The 17,500-nt window shown below is 55.8% G+C and overlaps 7 protein-coding genes across 7 annotated transcripts in view; 5 read left to right on the top strand and 2 right to left on the bottom strand.

The window, feature by feature from the left end:
* The window catches only part of PTSG_00251 (uncharacterized protein), a 2,741-nt gene extending 706 nt beyond the window's left edge, over nucleotides 1–2,035 (top strand). Inside the window, exons 3-9 of the mRNA XM_004998745.1 lie at nucleotides 42–152; nucleotides 266–373; nucleotides 735–806; nucleotides 942–991; nucleotides 1,208–1,367; nucleotides 1,594–1,698; nucleotides 1,935–2,035. Of these exons, the coding sequence (XP_004998802.1) occupies nucleotides 42–152; nucleotides 266–373; nucleotides 735–806; nucleotides 942–991; nucleotides 1,208–1,367; nucleotides 1,594–1,698; nucleotides 1,935–2,021 (693 nt within the window). The 3' untranslated portion in view covers nucleotides 2,022–2,035. The remainder of the gene's footprint in view (nucleotides 1–41; nucleotides 153–265; nucleotides 374–734; nucleotides 807–941; nucleotides 992–1,207; nucleotides 1,368–1,593; nucleotides 1,699–1,934) is intronic.
* Nucleotides 2,036–2,348: 313 nt separating this feature from the next.
* On the top strand, nucleotides 2,349–3,459 carry PTSG_00250 (uncharacterized protein; the record flags this gene model as incomplete). The annotated part of the gene is made up of 4 exons (XM_004998744.1): nucleotides 2,349–2,375; nucleotides 2,543–2,597; nucleotides 2,886–2,993; nucleotides 3,383–3,459. The coding sequence occupies 4 exons, from the start codon at nucleotides 2,349–2,351 to the stop codon at nucleotides 3,457–3,459; spliced, it is 267 nt and encodes an 88-aa protein (XP_004998801.1).
* A 1,176-nt stretch (nucleotides 3,460–4,635) lies between these two features.
* On the top strand, nucleotides 4,636–9,307 carry PTSG_11567 (CMGC/SRPK protein kinase). The gene is made up of 9 exons (XM_004998743.1): nucleotides 4,636–4,890; nucleotides 5,149–6,200; nucleotides 6,566–6,651; nucleotides 6,863–6,970; nucleotides 7,098–7,167; nucleotides 7,349–7,441; nucleotides 7,709–7,839; nucleotides 8,010–8,081; nucleotides 8,343–9,307. Exons 2-9 carry the CDS (start codon nucleotides 5,156–5,158, stop codon nucleotides 8,682–8,684), a joined length of 1,947 nt encoding a protein of 648 aa, XP_004998800.1. The 5' UTR covers nucleotides 4,636–4,890; nucleotides 5,149–5,155; the 3' UTR covers nucleotides 8,685–9,307.
* Nucleotides 9,221–10,166, top strand: PTSG_11566 (uncharacterized protein). The gene has a single exon (XM_004998742.1). It carries the CDS (start codon nucleotides 9,538–9,540, stop codon nucleotides 10,048–10,050), a length of 513 nt encoding a protein of 170 aa, XP_004998799.1. The 5' UTR covers nucleotides 9,221–9,537; the 3' UTR covers nucleotides 10,051–10,166.
* Nucleotides 10,167–10,495: 329 nt separating this feature from the next.
* On the bottom strand, nucleotides 10,496–12,070 carry PTSG_00248 (uncharacterized protein; the record flags this gene model as incomplete). The annotated part of the gene is made up of 1 exon (XM_004998741.1): nucleotides 10,496–12,070. One exon carries the CDS (start codon nucleotides 12,068–12,070, stop codon nucleotides 10,496–10,498), a length of 1,575 nt encoding a protein of 524 aa, XP_004998798.1.
* A 144-nt stretch (nucleotides 12,071–12,214) lies between these two features.
* PTSG_00247 (uncharacterized protein) lies at nucleotides 12,215–14,659 on the top strand. The gene is made up of 5 exons (XM_004998740.1): nucleotides 12,215–12,563; nucleotides 12,957–13,019; nucleotides 13,265–13,432; nucleotides 13,833–13,891; nucleotides 14,274–14,659. Exons 1-5 carry the CDS (start codon nucleotides 12,267–12,269, stop codon nucleotides 14,437–14,439), a joined length of 753 nt encoding a protein of 250 aa, XP_004998797.1. The 5' UTR covers nucleotides 12,215–12,266; the 3' UTR covers nucleotides 14,440–14,659.
* Nucleotides 14,602–17,500, bottom strand: part of PTSG_00246 (uncharacterized protein) — a 3,728-nt gene continuing 829 nt past the window's right edge. The window contains exons 3-8 of the mRNA XM_004998739.1: nucleotides 16,827–16,972; nucleotides 16,549–16,657; nucleotides 16,282–16,380; nucleotides 15,959–16,057; nucleotides 15,753–15,809; nucleotides 14,602–15,569 (exon numbers count right to left, since the gene is read on the bottom strand). Of these exons, the coding sequence (XP_004998796.1) occupies nucleotides 15,306–15,569; nucleotides 15,753–15,809; nucleotides 15,959–16,057; nucleotides 16,282–16,380; nucleotides 16,549–16,657; nucleotides 16,827–16,972 (774 nt within the window). The 3' untranslated portion in view covers nucleotides 14,602–15,305. The remainder of the gene's footprint in view (nucleotides 15,570–15,752; nucleotides 15,810–15,958; nucleotides 16,058–16,281; nucleotides 16,381–16,548; nucleotides 16,658–16,826; nucleotides 16,973–17,500) is intronic.

Below are 17,500 nucleotides of genomic sequence, written 5' to 3'. Positions count from 1 at the left end.
ATGTGGACTGTCTTCCCTTCCTCTTCCCTCACCCCGACTAGGCACTTGATGTCCTGCGGGTGGAGCCCGTGTTGTCCACAAAGGCTGTACTTGCTAGCAGAATATACGGCCTGCTGGCAGCCATTGGCGTGGCGAATGAGCCCCAGTGGAAGGTCAGCACACGGCTACAGCTTGGTGTCACGCATGCGTCTGAATGTGCTCGCGCTTGACATAGTTCTTGCGTATCCTTACCTGACGCCCGTCGCATGTGCCTGACGCCGTGCAGGAGTGCCGACGCCAGCTGTTGGCATCGCTGGCCGAGGATACAGGCGTTGCTCACGCCCAGTGCTTTCGCGAGCTGCGGTTCCTGCACGGCATTCAAGAGCAGGAACCGGTACCATCACTGCGGGGTCGTGTGTGTGTGTCTGTCTGTCTGTCTGTCTGTCTGTCTGTCTGTCTGTCTGTCTGTCTGTCTGTCTGTCTGTGTGTGCGTGTGTGTGTGCGTGTCTGTCTGTCTGTCTGTTTGTCTGTCTGCGTGCCTGCCTGCCTGTCTCTCTGTCTGTCTGTGTGTGCGTGTGTTTGCGTGTCTGTCTGTCTGTCTGTGTGTGTGTGTGCGTCATGTATGCGTGGTGCGTGTGCTTGCCATTTGTACGAACACATGCACCTCCGTCTGACCGTTTGCCTGTTGGCAAAAGTGCGTGCCGGTGGGTCCTGGCGCATGTCGTCTCCTCACGCCGCAATGTTCCCGGCACCAGGGCTTTCCCTACACGGCCGCTGCCAAGTTCAGGCCGCCAACACATACACCGGACGAAGACACGCTTCGTGTGGTCAGTGCTCTGTACAGTGGCGGGCTGTGATGACGGCACGTCCACGTGTTGGTCCCAAGTGCTGCTACACCCACGCCATTAACATTCCTTTGCTTTGTTGCTCACAAATCCATCACATGTGCATGCGCTGCCCAGGTCAAGGACGCGTATCTGAACGGCCTTCTCAGACCCCAACAATGCGGCGGGTATGTGTGTGTGTGTGTGTGCCTGTGTGTGTGTGCACCTGTGTGTGTGCATGTATGTGTGTGTGTGCGCATGTGTGTGTGTGTGCATGTGTGTGTGTGTGTTCCTACTGCCAGCATACTTTTCAATGCTCGTGTGAACATGTTTCTATCCCCCCCCCCACCCCCGATTGGACTGCGTCGTCTCCCGCCCACGCGGCGCGTGCATCCTTCATGCAGGTACATTGACTTCTTGGAGGAGAGCGGCATTGCTGTCGATCCTGACGACGAAGCGGTGCAGTCTGCAGCCCTCAACACCTGGGAGGGACAATACAGCCGCCTCCCCAAGGATGTCCTCGAAGAAATGGGTCTTCACCACACATTTGAGGAGTCCCAGCAGGTCGATAGTTGTGTGTGTATATGTGTGTGCGTGTGTGTCTGTGTATGTCTGTGTTTGTGTCTGTGTGTGTGTGTGTGTTTGCGCACGCGTTTATCGCTGGGACTCCAACCCGTTATAGTTGGCTCTTCTGAGATTTTGCTACACCGCTCACAATACACATCCTCACGCATACACCACATGCACACACATTCATCATGTGCCATTTGCTTGCTTTGCATGAGTGCAGTTGCGTGAGACCTTGCATGATGAGCGAGTCGAGGCGTTACGGGAGCACTGGATGCTTCTCCATCAAAAGAAGCGCGCTGAAACGCTCAGCAGAGCCCTCACAAAGGTCATTGTTTAAGTTGGGTGTACGTTTTGTGTGCGCGCGGGTGTATGTGTGTGTGTGTGTGCGTGCTTGTGCGTGCTTGTGTGTGCGTGTGTGTGTGTGCTTGTGCTTGTGTGTGTATGCGTGCCGGTCTACGTTTGTGTATGCACGTCCTTGCCTGTTTCGCTTCTTGTTTTGTGTCTCACTCTTCATCACACACACACGCTCACATGCACGCATACACACACGCACACTCACAGGCGATCTTCATCTTCATTGTGTACTTCATCCTGATGTGGACATACGGCTATTATGCAAAGTTGCAAGAGGAGCAAGACGGCCAATAAATGAGCACTGCTTGAGCGTTGTTCCACGATACGCATTCGTATCTTAGCCCAAAGCACACGAAGGGATGTGTGGAGGAGAGACACAGGGGCGGAGGAGACGCAGAGACACGACACACAGACAGGCCAGACGGCGAGCATGTGTGTGGGCGAGAAGCGTTATCACAGCAACGTCAGATCTGCATATCGGGTCCGAAAATTGTTGAAAACTTGCGAGAGAATTCCATTCTCGCTGATTTCACTGCCACCACAAGCACACATACAGCACCACACATACGGCACCACTGCACACTCGACCACCACACCAAACCAAACCAAACCAAACCAACCATGTCCAGCGTTTCTCCAACCGTCAAGGTGTGATCAGCAGCACCCTGTGCCGTGAATAGCCCTTTGAGATAGCTCTCCTTTGAAGCGTGCAATCCCCTTCCCCCTTTTCTTTTTGTTTCTTTTGTTTCCTTCGCTCTGCTTTGTCTCACCAACCATGCTATATCTTTCATGGTGATGCGTGCGTGCATGTGCAGTTCTGCAGGTGGGCGCTCCTCGTCACCGGTGTTGTTTACGGCGCCTCCCATCACTGTGGGTTCTTTTTCCGGACTTGAGCGCCTTTTGTGCCTGCACACTTGGCCTTGGCTTGGCGTGCACCCCGATTTGTTCCCCCAACACCACACTCAACAGAGCGCAACCAAACGCGCATGCACCCTCACACAAACTCACTCTCCTGACTACTTCAACTCCCCTTTTGGATTCCACCCCCCCCCCCCACACACACACACACACACACACACACACACACACACACACCATGCACACACACACACCATGCACACACACACACACACAACACAACACACACATAACGCACAGCCACTCTTGCCAAGCGCGAGGCGGCAGCAAAGAAGGCACAGGAGGCACAGGAGGCCAAGAAGCAAAAGGCACAAAAAGCCCAGGCCGCGTCCTCCACAAACGATCTCGGTGCGTTATCCATTTACATACATGTGCGGGAGCAAAGGGCCCATGCCTGCTTTGTTGTCTTGGTGGGCTTCACTGCGTGTGCCTGTGCACACCCATCGCCTTTTGGCTTAAGGGAACCTTTCTGATTGGTTGCTGTTGTGTGCCTTTGGATGTGTCGCTTCGCGGACTGTGTAATGTGTTGTTGTCGTCAGTGAAAACTGAAGTGGCCCCTGCGCACCCCCAACAACAACAACAACAACAACAACAACAACAACAACAACAACAACAACAACAACAACAACAACAACCACAAATGTCCTTCCTTCTGCTTACGTCCCGCTCGTACCCCTCACACGCTGATTTCCCCCCCCCCTCCCAATCAACGCAACTCCACTGCTTTGCACCTGCAGAGATGGATCCCAACTCCCCCAACTTTGACTTGGAGAAGGTTCTTCTTTCGCTTGAGAAGCAGGAGGCCAAGAACTAACCATGCTACTGCTACTGAACAAACCGACCCATTGATGTGCCATGTGTGCGTCCCTGTTCATGTGTGCGTCTGTTTCCTCCCCTCTGTTCATTCTGTGGCCGTCGTGTAGCTGTGTTGCCAGCCACACTTCAGCACAGCCTGTTTCTTTCCTTTTGCCACCATCTTTTGTCTGTGTGTATGTGTGCGCGCAGTCATAATTTGGTTTTGTTGTACGTGCAGCATGAGTTAGTGTTGCTGCTGCTGTGTATGGGACTTGTTCTTCTCGACACTCTTTGTCTTGTGTGGTGTGTGGTGTGGCGCTTCTTTCTTCTCGACTTTAGGGTCCCTTGTCTATGCATGCATGTGTGTGTGTGTGTGTGTGTGTCGCGCATGCTGTCTTGCTGTCTGCCAGTGCGCATCTCGCAGTGGTGGGTGGCTGTGTGCATTGTGTGTGTGTGTGTGTGTGTGTGTGTCGTCTTCGTGGCCCCGTGTCCTTTTGGTTGTTCCACAAGTAACAACACCAACCAAGAAACATGTGCGCATGTGTCCACTGGACCATACACACACACACACACACACACACACACACACACACACACACACACACACACACACACACACACACATCTGACTGGGCGCCTGAGTGCTCTACACCCAAAGTCGACTCTGGACGGATACTAGGTTAAAGCGTGAGGCCGTATCATCTTTGAATGTGCGGGGCATGCACAGCAATATCATTGCAAAATGAAGGGGTAACATCCTACTTGCCGCCAACTTACCTGCCCAATGAATTATCGTTTCATACACCAGTCCCACCAGTATTCGTCGCGTCTGGTTGGTCCATTAGCTGTTCATTCGGATAGTGTAACAGCCTCCATGTCGTCGACATCCTCTGGCACTGGTTGCTACTTTTTTCATTTTCATCGACCGTGTCACTTACTATCGTGAACTTACGTAGCTGCCCCAACAACCCTTCTACAACCACTCATTCTACGTACGACACACACACACACACACACACACACACACACACACACACACACACACACACACACACACACAAACGCACAATGAGCACATGCACAACGCGCATGCGACAACGAGCACATGCACACACAGAATCCCCCACACCCACCCGCCCACACGCATGCCCAACACCGATATTTGGTGAATGACATGTGGTAATTTTCCTGTGTGGGTGCAAACACGAGCCAACCACGTCGTTCTGCCCGCCTTGCACAAAAATACGCAGCACAGCAAGCGCACAAGCACCAGCAGCAGCGCAAGAAGAAGAAGGGAGGGTGCGCGCGTGTGTGTGCGTGAGTTTGAGAAGTGCGCTGTTCGTTGGTGGCCTGCCGGTTGTGAGCCAAGCAAGTGCAGGTGAACGCGTGAATTGTGCGAGGTGCAAGCGCAGCAGCTCCCTCTCCTCCCCCCCCCGCTCGTCTGATAGCGGTGAGCCTTCTTTGGGAGCGGGCGCCACGTTGCGCACAAGCGCGCTTGACCCTTGTTTTGCTTCTCACCCCACCAACCAATCAATCAATCAATCAACCCAGCCTTTCTGAATGAAGCTCTTTTCCTTGGCATGAGTTGTGCTCTTGCGACTTGCATTCTCGTGGCATGTGTCACACGCTCTTGATCACCACGCCCACTCGCTCACCCACTCACTCACTCACTCACTCACTCACTCACTCACCCACGCCGCCTTTCCAGCGAGAGAATGGACGAGACCAGAGAGGCCCGGGACAGCCAGGCCGGCAACGATGACGGCCGCCGCCTGGCCCACGCTCCGTCTCGGCCACACATCTCAAAGACAGTGTCGACCCAGGAGCAGAGCGCCACCGACGCAAGCCACGGCGCATCGCTCGCAGCGTCCAACGCAAAGAACGAGCCCTCGACAGGCGCGCTCAAGGTGGCCAGCAACGGGCCAGCCGCGCTTGCCACCAGCACGGCCTCTGCGGTGCACGCCAAGGAGTCTGCGCCGCGCCCGCAGAAGAAGGCGTCCCTGCCCGACGCCGGCTCTGTCGGCCCCTCCGCGGCCAAGAAGATCCACAAGCCCTCGTCTGCGCCGCACCAGTTTGATGACGCCAGTGACGACGAGGAGGAGGTCGACGAGTACAAGCGCGGCGGGTACCACCCCGTGTTCCTCGGCGACAAGTACAAGTCCAAGTACCTCGTGGTGAAGAAGCTTGGCTGGGGCCACTTCTCCACCGTGTGGCTGGTGGAGGACTCCAACTCAACCAACTTCTACGCCATGAAGATTGTCAAGAGCGCGTCCCACTACACGGAGGCGGCGCAGGACGAGATTAAGCTCATGCGCGAGGTGGCCGCCGCAGACCCGCGCGCCCGCTCCCGCCAGCGCGTCATGCAGATGATTGACGACTTTCGCGTCTTCGGGCCCTTTGGCACGCACGTGGCCATGGTGTTTGAGGTCATGGGCCACAACCTGCTGCGCCTCATCCGCCACTTCAACTACCGCGGGCTGCCCTCCGTCCTCACCAAGCGCATCATCAAGCAGACGCTGCAGGGCCTCGACTACCTCCACTCCAAGTGCTCCATCATCCACACGGATATCAAGCCAGAGAACATCCTCATGTGCCTCACGGAGCGGGAGATCCACGCCATGGGCCAGCTTGCCAAGGCCACGTACGCCGACCAGCCCCCACCGCGCTATGCCAGCCGCCTTGGAAAGAACAAGAAGACCCGCCAATGTGCCTCAGAGGCAGATCGCGAGCACGTCAACCTTGACGACGTGCCCCGCATCCGTAAGTCGTGTGTGCGTGTGTGTACCTGTGTCTGTCTATATATGTGTGTGTGTATCTGTGTGCATATGTGTGTGCCTGGCTGGCTGGCTGTCTGTCTGTCTGCGATGCAACTAGCTTGCCCTCCTTGCCCCTCTCTCTTGTGAGGCTGTTTCTTGTTGTGTTTTCACACGTGCTGAATGTGAGGTTGGGGCTGAACATGGGACGCTTGGTACTTGGCCTTTCCCCACGTCACATCACATCACATCACATCACATTGCGTCTGTTCTGTTGTTTCGCTTTTCACCGCTTGTTTCGCTCATGTGCTACATCATCACCACCAACACCACCATCACCACCAAACAAACAATGACGACCCGCATGCTCAGGTCCTCTGCGGGAAAAGCTGTTGGACGAGGAGTTTTTCAAGACGTGCCAGGTCAAGATTGCAGACCTCGGCAACGCCTGCTGGGTGGTACGTCGTGCACCAACACACATACACACACACGCACACACACACACACACACACACACACACACTAACATGCGGGCGAGCCAGCACGCACAAGTGCTGTCTCAACAACTACCTGCAACGTCGCGCTTGAGTTTGAGCCATCATTGAAGCCATTGCATCAACCCTTCTCTCACGTGTGCTGCGTTCTGCTGCTTTAATGTGTGGTGTGCAGGATAAGCACTTTGCGGCTGTGATCCAGACACGGCAGTACCGCAGTCTCGAAGCCATCCTCGGCAACAACTACGACCAGAGCGCTGACATCTGGAGCGTCGCAGCCCTGGTGTGTGTGTGTATGTGTGTGCATGTGTGTGTGTGTGTGTGTTTGTGTGTTTGTCAGCTTGTGCGACCTTGCGTGTCAACGCGCTCACATTGTTGCTACTGCTCCACCTTTACTTGCACACCACCAGACGTTTGAGCTGGCCACTGGCGACTACCTCTTTGATCCCCACAGCGGCCGCAACTTTGATCGCAATGAAGGTGAGCGCCCCAACACACACACACACACACGCACACACACACACGCACACACACACACTCACACACACTCACACACACACACTCACACACATTTCCTTCATGCTATTCTCGCCCTGGACACCCTGACCACCTTTGGTCTTCTCGTTGTCGGTCTCATCGTGGGCTATCTTGTTCTGTGCAGACCACATTGCCATGATTATTGAGCTTCTTGGCCCCATCCCGCGCCAGATTGTCTTCAACAGCCCCCATGCACCAACATACTTTGACCGCAACGGTACGCCTCCTCTGCTGTTGTTGCTCGCGTTGCGTTCTTGCCTGCATCTCCTCGGCGCTTCAACCAGCCGACACATTACGTCTCATTCTCCTCTCACACTTGTACCAACTCACTCATCCCACCCATCAATTCCATCACCCAACACCATGCACCCTGCACACGCACAAACACTACATGCACCACGCACACTGCGCACGCACATACACTGTACACACACACACACACACACACACACACACCACGTGTTTGTTGTTGCCCGTATTGAAGGCAACCTGCGCCACATCAAGCGCTTGAAGATGTGGCCGCTGCAGGATGTGCTGATGCAGAAGTACAAGATGCACAAGGACAGCGCCAAGATGATGACGGAGTTCCTCCTCCCCATGCTCCGCTACGAGCCGGTACCCATGTGTGGTCTGCTTGCTTCCTGCCATCTTGGTTTGAGACCCTGCCCCTGGTCTCCGTACGCCGCCATGTCTTTGCTCTTGACCATTCTGCCGGCCTTCTCTTGTTCTCATGTGTGTTGGTTTCCTTCCATGACCTGCCTGTATTTTCTGCCTGCGCACCGCAGCTGTTCCGCGCCACCGCCTCGGAGTGCGCCCGCCACGGCTGGCTCAAGATCACCGACGAGGACAACACCGAGGTCTGCTGCCCACTGCCTTGAACCGTGTTTATGTGTGTGTGCGTTCATGTGCGTTCATGTGTGTAGTGTTACGTTTATTGCTTGCTCATCGTGTTCAGTCGGTGCCCATTCATGAAGTGGCGTGGTCCTGCGTGGCTCTCTGTCCACCACCACCTCCACCTCCTCCCCCTTCCCTTGAAACCTCGCCACTTTCTCAACATGCCTTTCCTCTGCTATTCCTCTCTTCCCCCCCCCCCTTCCCGACCTCGCTTGCTTCAACAGCTTGGGCGGTACCTGACCAAGGCGCGTGCAAAGGACCGCGAGCGCCGCCGCCGTGCTGGTGAGCTCACCGACACCCCAAACCACCACCCCCAACAGCAGCAGGACAAAGCCTCGTCATCCAACACGAAGCAGTCCAAACAAGCCAGCGGCGGCAGCAGCAGCAGCAACAGCAACAGCAGCAGCCACGAGCCGAAATCTGAGGCAGCGGAGAAGCCTAAGGAGACGGCGGTGCTGCCAGAGAACGAGGCGCAGCCGCTCCCACCAGCATCTGAGGCCGCCACGCCCAGCAAGAACAAGGACGTGCAGGCAGAACCAGCCATCAAGGGCGGCGAGTGGGCTTAGGCGGCAGGTGCAGCCCTTGATGGGCAACACATGCGCAGCGTCAGCTGCTTGTTGTTTTCCCTCCGCTGCTGCTTTCTCGAGCCCTTCCCTTGCCCCTCCTCTTCCTCCTCATCTCCTTGTCTCCCTTTCCCAGTTCCCGTGACCCCACCCCACCCCCCTCTTTCCCACCTTTCCTGTTGTGGTGTTGCGCTCATGCTATGCGTACGCGTGTGTGTTCTGGGCGTGTGGCTGTTTGTGCCCTTGTGCGCGTTGCGGCTTCTATTTGTGTATTGCCAGGACTAGTCGTGTCGATTGCTTGTTTGTCGGTTGGCAGGCACCCTCGTTTATTTTTCGCCCCGATGGATTTGGGTGCTTTGCCCCGTCTGTTTGTTGTCTGGTCACTCGTTTGTATGTTTGTGTGCTGCCCTCTAACAGCTGCGTAGCGCCGTTGCTCGTGCTTCACCACCCTTCATTGCGTGTAGATCGCGCCACGACGCGCAAGTTGTGACGTGGTTCATGCGTGTGTGTCGTTTTGGAATGCTGTGCGCCCACCCACACCCCGTATCCTTTCCTCCAACCTGCCTTGCCTTGGCTCGACGATTTCTCCCCCCCCCCCCCAACTTCTCGTGTTCTATTGTCAGTTTCCTACTTCGACAGCACACACACGCTTCTCCTCCTTTGTTTTCCCTTCTTCAAATACCATCCTTCCTTTCTCTCTTTCCCTTTTTTTCCCCTTCTTCTCCCTGCGTCTGCACTTGGTGCTCGCAGGCAACCCCTGCTTCCGCCCGACCTCTCTGGTGGTTTTTATTTGTGCACTGTGAGGGCTGCATGTTCTTTAGCTGGTCGTGTGTCTTCTCCGGCATGACAGCCTACCATGTACTGGCGTGAGTATGCGTGCGTATGCGTGCGTGCACATGCATGTATGTGTGCGACATCGCCGTCGTCACGCTTGCCCCTCACGTGCTTGTTTGTGCGTGGTGCTGGTTTTGGGCCAGGCTTCTCCGTGCACATCCCTCCTCCCCTCTTCTCTCCTCTGCGGCAGGCTTGGTCGTTTCAGAATCACACGCTTCGTGGTGATCATGCGATCATGACCTTTCCCTCGTTGTTTTCCTTTCCTGGGAGTGCACGGTTTCTGGCACTCGCCCTGCCTCTCCCCACCCCCTTTTACCCCCTCTTGCTTCTTCGCCTTCAGCCGCCGCCCCCAGGCGTGGTTGGCGTCTCCTCCTACTCACAACCGCTCCGCTCCGTCTCTTGCGATTTATCTCCTCCCTTCCTCGGCATTGTCCCTCCAGCTAATACATGCACCGCCTCCCCCTCCACCTCCCAGTATGATCGTCGCCATCGTCGTCACTGTCCCCTCTCCTCCCCTTCCTGCATGCACACCTGAGTCCTCCTCTCCTCTCTCTGCATTGGTGTTTTTGCTTTATGGCCGTCTGTCATTGCTGGCACGTGTAGTGTCGCGCTGTTGCTTTGGTGCACTTGGCAATGAACTGACTATTCATCTATGTCGTAACGAGGCAGTGGGACGGGAGGGAGCATGGCTGGAGAGACTGAGAAACGGTGGGGGGGGGGAGAGCAAGAGCGTGCGGGGTTAGCCCCACCCCAAATCACACACACACACACACACACACACACACACGCCACACCACACACACACACACACACACACACACACACACACACACACACACACACCAACACACACACACACACACACGCACGACACACACACACACACACACACACACACACACACACACACACACACAGAATATGAGCGAGCATAATTTATGGTGCGTGTTTCTCTGCATGTATCCGCTTCCCATCACCCTTCATGCACCCCACAAGTCTGCGGCTGTGAGGAAGTACTCGTCGGCCAGCAAGTCGTGGAACACATAGCGCGGCTCGTCAACGGGATACAAGGTGTGCCGCGGCCCTTTACCCCACCAGTCCCCAGCGAGGGGATAGTGCACCTCCTCTGCATCGCCGAGCCACGCCGCCCACCACGCATATGTGCTCTGTGACATGACGAGACGGCGTGCGCTTCGCATGAACAGCCAGTCGTGCATGCTGGCCCAGTTCTTGCTCCCATCTCCCTGGATCACGCGCGCACCGTACTTGGTCATCAGTTGCTGCGCAATCGGGTGGTGCTCGCCGCACCGAGACGCGAGCCAGACTGTGTCCCACCCGCCCTTTCGCTGGTAGCGCTGCAAGATGCGGTCGTAGTAGTCCCATGGGAGGTCTACAAACGCCTCTGTTGGGTCGTACTCGTGCTCCTCGCCCTCGCAGCCGTGGTACGCGCGCAGGTGCACGACAATGTCGCGCGGGCCAGGGAGCGAGAGCGGCAGCGACTGCGCCGCCAAGCACGACGTGTCAATACGCAGCCAGTCGTCCTTGATGGCGGCCTTGTGCTGGGCAAGGATGCTGTAGTTGCGAAAGGGGAACCCTGCCAGGTCAATGACGCGCGGTGTGGGATCACGAAGCAGCTCGTCAAAGTCGTAGTTGTGCCCGGCCTGTGTGTCGACCGGCAGCTGGTCAAATGCAGCCAGGTCAATTGGGTGGTCCACTGCAAAGGGGAATATAAGGCCCTTTGAGAAGAGCTCTTGCTTGAAGACGTCGCACATGACAAGCGGCCAGCGCCGCGTCTCAGCCACGATGCGTGCAATTGTGTACTCCCCCAAGCGATTCCCAAACTGACCGTGGCAGTGCATGAGCACAACGCCTGTTTGTGAGGGCTCTGCTGTTGCTGCTGGCGGTGGTGGTGACTCGATATCACCCGTGCGTGGGTGTGGCTGCAGGCCGAGAGGACTGCAGTGAGAGGATGGTGCAAACATCTCTATCAGCTCCGTCCATACCTTCTGTGGCAGTACTCGCCTCAGCTCCTCGCTTCGGTTCGTCCACACGTACCGCGATGCATCCTCGTCAGTCACGCACACTACACCATCCACGCCACACTGCTGCCGCTGCCGGTGCTGTGGTTGGTTTGCTTGTTGCACATCTTGCTGCTGCGCTTCAGTTGCTGTGGGTGGCATGAGAGCCGAAGGAGATGGTGAAGCGATGGTTTCGGCAATGGCAGCGGTTGGCGTTGTGCTGCTCAGTTCAACGTTTGCTATCTGTTGTTGCTGTTGACGCTGATGCTGGTGCCGGGTGGACCTGCCTGCTCCGCCGTCTTGCACTTGCGGTGGTGCGGTGTGCGCCTGAGCTTGTGCGCCAGCGTTGGCACCAGCAGGTTTGGCGCGCGCTGGCGAGAGCGCTGACGGGGTTGGAGGAGCAGCAGCATATGGGTCAGTTTGGAGACGTGGGGGCGCGGACATCAGCGTGACAATGGCCAGCACGAAGCAGACGAGGCAGAATGCTGCCAGCATGGCGGGCGGCGTGAACTGGCCCTTGCCCTTCTCCTGCTGCATCTCCGCTCGAGCGCTTGACGGAGCGGAGCGCCAATCTCACAAACGCGTTGCCTTGGGTTCTTGTTCTTCTTCTTGTTCTTGTTCTTCTTGTGCTCTTGTGCGAGGGGTTGCAGTTTGAGGGCAGAGCATACACACACACGGAAACTGAATTCAGTATTCACGCGACTCACACACGAGCGACACCAAAGAAAGGAAGATGTTGTGGCGAGTGTTGGCGACAACCAAGCTGCTGCCTGCGGGCTGCTCTGCTGCTGCATCTGCATCGTCAGTGGCAGCACATGCTGGCAGGAGGGTTGTGAGTGCTGGTAGCGTTGCAAGCAGCGTGGCAAGGGGTGCAAGTGCACAAAACCCCTTGCAACTTGCGTCTGCTGTTGCTCGCCAGCTGCACACGGCTGCGCCTTGCTTTCACTTTGCCAAGCGCACTGTGTGGAAGCTGCAGAAGGAAGCCATCGCCAAAGGGAAGTCGCCAATTGAGTTTGCCGACGAAAAGAACGTAAGTTGTAACGACTCACTCGCCTGTGCTGCGTGCGTGTGTGTGCATATGTTTGTGTGTGTGTGCATATGTTTGTGTGTATGTGCGCGTGAGAGAGAGAGAGTGTGTGTGCACATGCGTCTGTGTGTGTGTGTGTGTGAGAGAGAGAGAGAGTATGTGTGTGTGTGTGTGTGCTGTTCTTGCGCCTGTGTTGCGTCACAGCGAAACTGCGTGCTGTGGGGAAAGGTTTGACGTGCTCATTATTACACATACACACGTACACACATACACACATATACACACATATACACATACACACATACACGCACACACACATATACACATACACGCACACACACTCCTCACGCACTTTGCGATGGATCTGCACGGATTCTCTCCTTCATCCCGGGCAAGGTCTTTGGATGCCGTCGAAACATCAAAACAAGTCCATGGAAGCTCAACCTCGTGGCCAAGCAGGTACCATCTGCTGCTGTCGTATGGTGCATGACACATGACGTGGTGTGATACCCTGTGATGTAGTATGATATGCGGCACTGTGCTGTGCGGTGGTGTGTATCATGTTTGGTGTGGTCGCACTCCTTTGTTGTGCGAGGCCGCATTCAGCACAGTGCGCTTGCAAGTGGTGCTCATATCGTACACGAGTATTCACGCTCACGGCCCCTTCAATCCCCCCTCCCACATGACCTGGTTGTTGCATGCAGATTCGCGGATTGGCTGTGGACGATGCCATTGCACAGATGACCTTCTCGAAGAAAGACGCAGCGAGCCATGTGCGCCAAGTGCTTGAAATCACCAAGAACAACGCAAAGGCCAACCACGGCGTGGCAAACCCGTCCAACATGCACGTTGCAGAGTCCTGGGTGGGCAAGGTGCGTGCATGTGGTAATGGGTGTGCGTGTGTGTGCGTGTGCGTGTGTGTATGTGCGTGTGCGTGTGTGTGTGCGTGTGTGCGTGTGTGTGCGTGTGCGTGTGCGTGTGCGTGTGCGTATGTGCATGTGCGTGTGTGTATGTGTGTGCTTGCGCGTGCGTAGCCGTGTATGCGGGTATGCTTGCGTTGGTGCCTGCCGGCGAGCGTGCACAACTGTGTGCAGCTGCGTCCGTACCAGTGTATATGAGTGCGAACACGCCGAGTGTACATACTGGCTGGTGCGCGCATGTACGTGAATGTTCTCATCCATCGCACTTGCTGTGGCCCAATGGCGCGTGCACTTAATCCGAATTCCTTGCGCTTGTGCTTGTGCTTGTGCTGGTTTGCTGTGCAACCCGCAGGGCATGTACGGTCGCGGTATTCGCCGCGCAAACAAAGGCCGCGTCTACCGTTCAATCAGGTATATGAGAATCATGACGTGTGTGTTTGTGTGTGTGTGTGTGTGCGTGCGTGCGTGCGTGTGTGTGTGTGTGTGTGTGTGTGTGTGTGTGTGTGTGTGTGTGTGTGTGTGTGTGTGTGTGTGTGTGTGTGTGTGTGTGTGTGTGTGTGTGTGTGTGTGTGCTGAACCACGCTTGCACCACCCTAACCCTAACCCTAACCACGAGAAGTACAGCAACATATTGTTATTTAGCTGCTCCCAACGCCCATTCCACACCACACCCGTCCGCACACATGCATGCATCTCACGCACGCATGCCTCACACGTTTGGATTCCCTCATTTCTCACCGTCTCACTCTGCCATCCACCACGAATGCGTTCCTTCCCCGACACTGCGGTACAGGCCACGCACACACTACTTCCTGCGGCTGCGCGTTGGGCCGCCCCCGAAGCAGGAGTACGTGAAGGAGGACAGGCCAGAGTACTACACACGCAAGTTGCAGGAGCGCATGCACAAGAACCCGCCGCACGTGCGCAACTCCCTGCACAGCAAACGCCCATTCCTGTAGTTGTGGCGCAGCCGTGTCACGTCTTCGGCCGGGGATGTGCGTGTGAGTTGTCTGCTTTTCATGCCAACAACCAAGCTCCGTTGCCGTCTTTCCTGGTCATCGCAAACACCTGCCTCCTGCCACATCAGCTTGCCTTGTCTTTGTTTGTGCCCATCACGTGTTGCTGTGTTGCTGTATTTGTTTGGTTCGTTTCATTATACGCGGGTACGCTCAAGTCGTCAATCAATCAGAGGCAAGAAAGGAAGAAAGAAGGAAGGAAGAAAGAAGGTCAACCAGTCAGGTATACATAGACAGGAATGGGCCAGCAGCACTGTACAAAACGCGGCTGTGCGCTCATTCGAGGTGAGGCAAGGAGGGGTGGGTGTCATCGCAATGCAGAAAGGTGCGATCAAAGGATGAAGAAGAAGGATAACATGTGTAGGGCAAGGGGGAGGGGGGCGAAGCACGCGTCATATATGTGCACAGTGAGGCGAGGGTGGGTATGCGTGGAGGGCAGTGGTGGGTGGATTGCAAATCCAAATTGAAGGCACGTGCAGGTATGCACGTTGCAGGGGCACGTGCGCAGAAAACGACACGCGAACGAGCAGAGGGAAGAGGCTCGAGGGAACATCACACAAGCATCGAAACTGCTGCATAACAATCTGATGAAGTAGGCTTGTGTGTGTCAGTGCAGTAAACCGCATGACAAGTGTGATAACAAAGGCAATGGACGAGCGCTAGCGCAAGGGCTGGCAGGAAGGAAGGAGCCAGGACCGTTGTGTTGGGCGCTCGAGAGCTGGGCGAGCCAATACAACTGAACACAACTCAACAACATGAAAAACACACGCATACATCACCACACCACAGAGGATCAACACGCGACTGTCCTAAAACGTCTCATCATCTTCATTGTCATCGTCATCGTCATCATCACTGTCAAACATCCCACGTGACTTGACCGGCTTGGCGTCAGCAGGCGCGCGCTCTTGGCGCTGCTTGTGTGCTGGGGGCGATGCTGCATGCGAGGCCGTCTGTTCCGAGTCGCTTGCTTCCGCCGTCGCCGCACCGCTCGCTTGCTTCTTGAACATGTCGTTGAGCTCGCTGTCACTCGTTGGCGACGCAGGCGTGCCGTAAAACTGGCGCAGATGAATCTGGTCAGGGAGCACGATGAGACACGCAGTCTCGTGAGAACAAGTCTTGGCGTACACAAAGAGCACCGAGCGCATTTCATCCACAAAAAGAACATGCCCGCCCTCTCAAGCACCATCATGTGTGCAGAGCACGCGCCAAAAAAGACCAAATGGAAAGAACAAAAAGAAGAAACCAATTCTCACCTTGATAAACATGTCCACTTCGGAGGAGACGGCGAGATACGGGAAGTTGCCGCCATGCTAAGAAAGGGCGCAGTTCAAACAACGACAGAAAGGGGAAGAGCGGGAGTGCCAGCATAAGCTCACGCACTCGCAACACAAAGAGCCATACATGACAGGTGCCCTTCAGACCAACAACAACAACAACAACAACAACAACAACAGCACACCTTGAGATGGGCGATGCGGGCGTCCGGATAGTACTTGAGCATCTCCAGACGCACGTTTGAAGAAATGGCGCACTTGTCCTGCACCTCAACAATCATCACCTGCACAAAGCACCGCAGCCGTGACAATGTTGTCAGCAACGGAGAGACCCATATTGTCGACATGAGGAAGAAGCGGCACCAACACCCATCAGCCGAGACAGCAGCGACATTAACACCAAAACCCAACAAATTTCATTTCCAGATGCATGCTGGCGTGCCAACGCACACACAAACACACAAGTGAGCGCACACAGACGAAGGAAAGGGTAGAACGAGCAGCTTACGGGAATGTGTTGGTCGAGGATGGGCCGTGGATCGACGTAGGACGGCTTAATGTTGAGGTTGAGCCGCGATGCGAGCTCTGGCTGTGTTAAAGTTTCAAGCTGGCAAAGCCGTACACAAGGCAGAGCCACGAAATGAGCGCACGTGGAAGGGCGAACAGAAGCACACCTTCACGACGACCAAGAGAGGAGCTCGGACAGCACAGCCGGGGGGGGGGGAACAAACAGGGTTCAGATCCCATTGAGGCGACGACAAGTGTACCATCTCACCTGCTCCACGATAAAGTCGATGCTGTTGGCGACGTCAGTGTGGAGGCGGCCCTGTGGGAAGTTTTGCATCAGCATACGCTTCAGCATAAAGCCAGGCAGGAACTGGACACTGTGGACATGCAAGTGTGACACCAGGCAAGTCGGTTGTGAGCAAGGAGCATGATGTGAGAGGCCAGAGACGAGAGAGACAAGGGCGCTGGAATTGGGAATTGGCGACGGCAAGGGCCAGGGGCAGCTTGAGCGGTACACAGCAGAGGGAGGCGGCAGTGATGACTCACACTAGTGCGGACGGCGCCGACTTGAAGGCGGCTGTGTCGGTGAAGCCGTTGATCAGCGTCAGCGACTGCACGAGCCGGTACTCCTTTGTCAGTTCCGCCAGTTTTTGGGCAAGGAAGGCACCTAGCGACGCGCCAACAATGTGTACCTTTTGCCGAATGAAAGCGGGTTTAAGCACCCACAAACGTAGGGCGAACAAGCACGAACAGCGCAGTGAGAGAGTGGGATTGTACAGAGGGGGAGGGAAGAGGGTTAGCGCTGAATGAGGCCGCTTAGTGCAAGCGGAAGCAGGAGGCGAAGGGATGGGGGAATGGGGGAAGAACGCGCGCGCGCGCGTGTGTGTGTGTGTGGTGGGGGGGGGGGGACACGAAGAAAGTACTACGCGCGGGGATCAAAGAGGGGGAGAGAAGAAAGGGAAGAGAGAGAAAGAGAGTGTGTGTGTCTCAGTTATTACACGGTCTCATCATTGGAAGTTTGATGCCATGCTGCCCAACGTTGACAATGGCTCTAGCCACCACGTGAACAATTCAAAAGGGTTGGCAGCACCCGGGCCACGAGATTTTGCAAAAGTGCCCTGTGCCAGCCGTCGTGATGGCAAAAGGAAAAAAAAAAGAAGGCAAGCAAAGGGAAACGCAAGGAAAGGAAAAGGTGCAGAGAAGTAGCAACAGAGAGTGTC

This window comes from Salpingoeca rosetta (assembly GCF_000188695.1).
Source record: "Salpingoeca rosetta unplaced genomic scaffold supercont1.1, whole genome shotgun sequence".
NCBI classification, from domain to species: domain Eukaryota; class Choanoflagellata; order Craspedida; family Salpingoecidae; genus Salpingoeca; species Salpingoeca rosetta.
Note: the sequence above shows the minus strand (reverse complement) of the source record. Positions and strands in the feature narration are given on the sequence as shown.

Bases quoted from the DNA above. Each gene is read 5' to 3' on its own strand.
- PTSG_00247 (XM_004998740.1), top strand. From the start codon at position 12,267: ATGTTGTGGCGAGTGTTGGCGACAACCAAGCTGCTGCCTGCGGGCTGC. The intron at 12,564-12,956 runs GTAAGTTGTAAC...ATCCCGGGCAAG, and splicing joins AGTTTGCCGACGAAAAGAAC to GTCTTTGGATGCCGTCGAAA. The intron at 13,892-14,273 runs GTATATGAGAAT...ACTGCGGTACAG, and splicing joins CGCGTCTACCGTTCAATCAG to GCCACGCACACACTACTTCC.
- PTSG_11567 (XM_004998743.1), top strand. From the start codon at position 5,156: ATGGACGAGACCAGAGAGGCCCGGGACAGCCAGGCCGGCAACGATGAC. The intron at 6,201-6,565 runs GTAAGTCGTGTG...CCGCATGCTCAG, and splicing joins TGACGACGTGCCCCGCATCC to GTCCTCTGCGGGAAAAGCTG. The intron at 6,971-7,097 runs GTGTGTGTGTGT...GCACACCACCAG, and splicing joins TCTGGAGCGTCGCAGCCCTG to ACGTTTGAGCTGGCCACTGG.
- PTSG_11566 (XM_004998742.1), top strand. From the start codon at position 9,538: ATGTACTGGCGTGAGTATGCGTGCGTATGCGTGCGTGCACATGCATGT.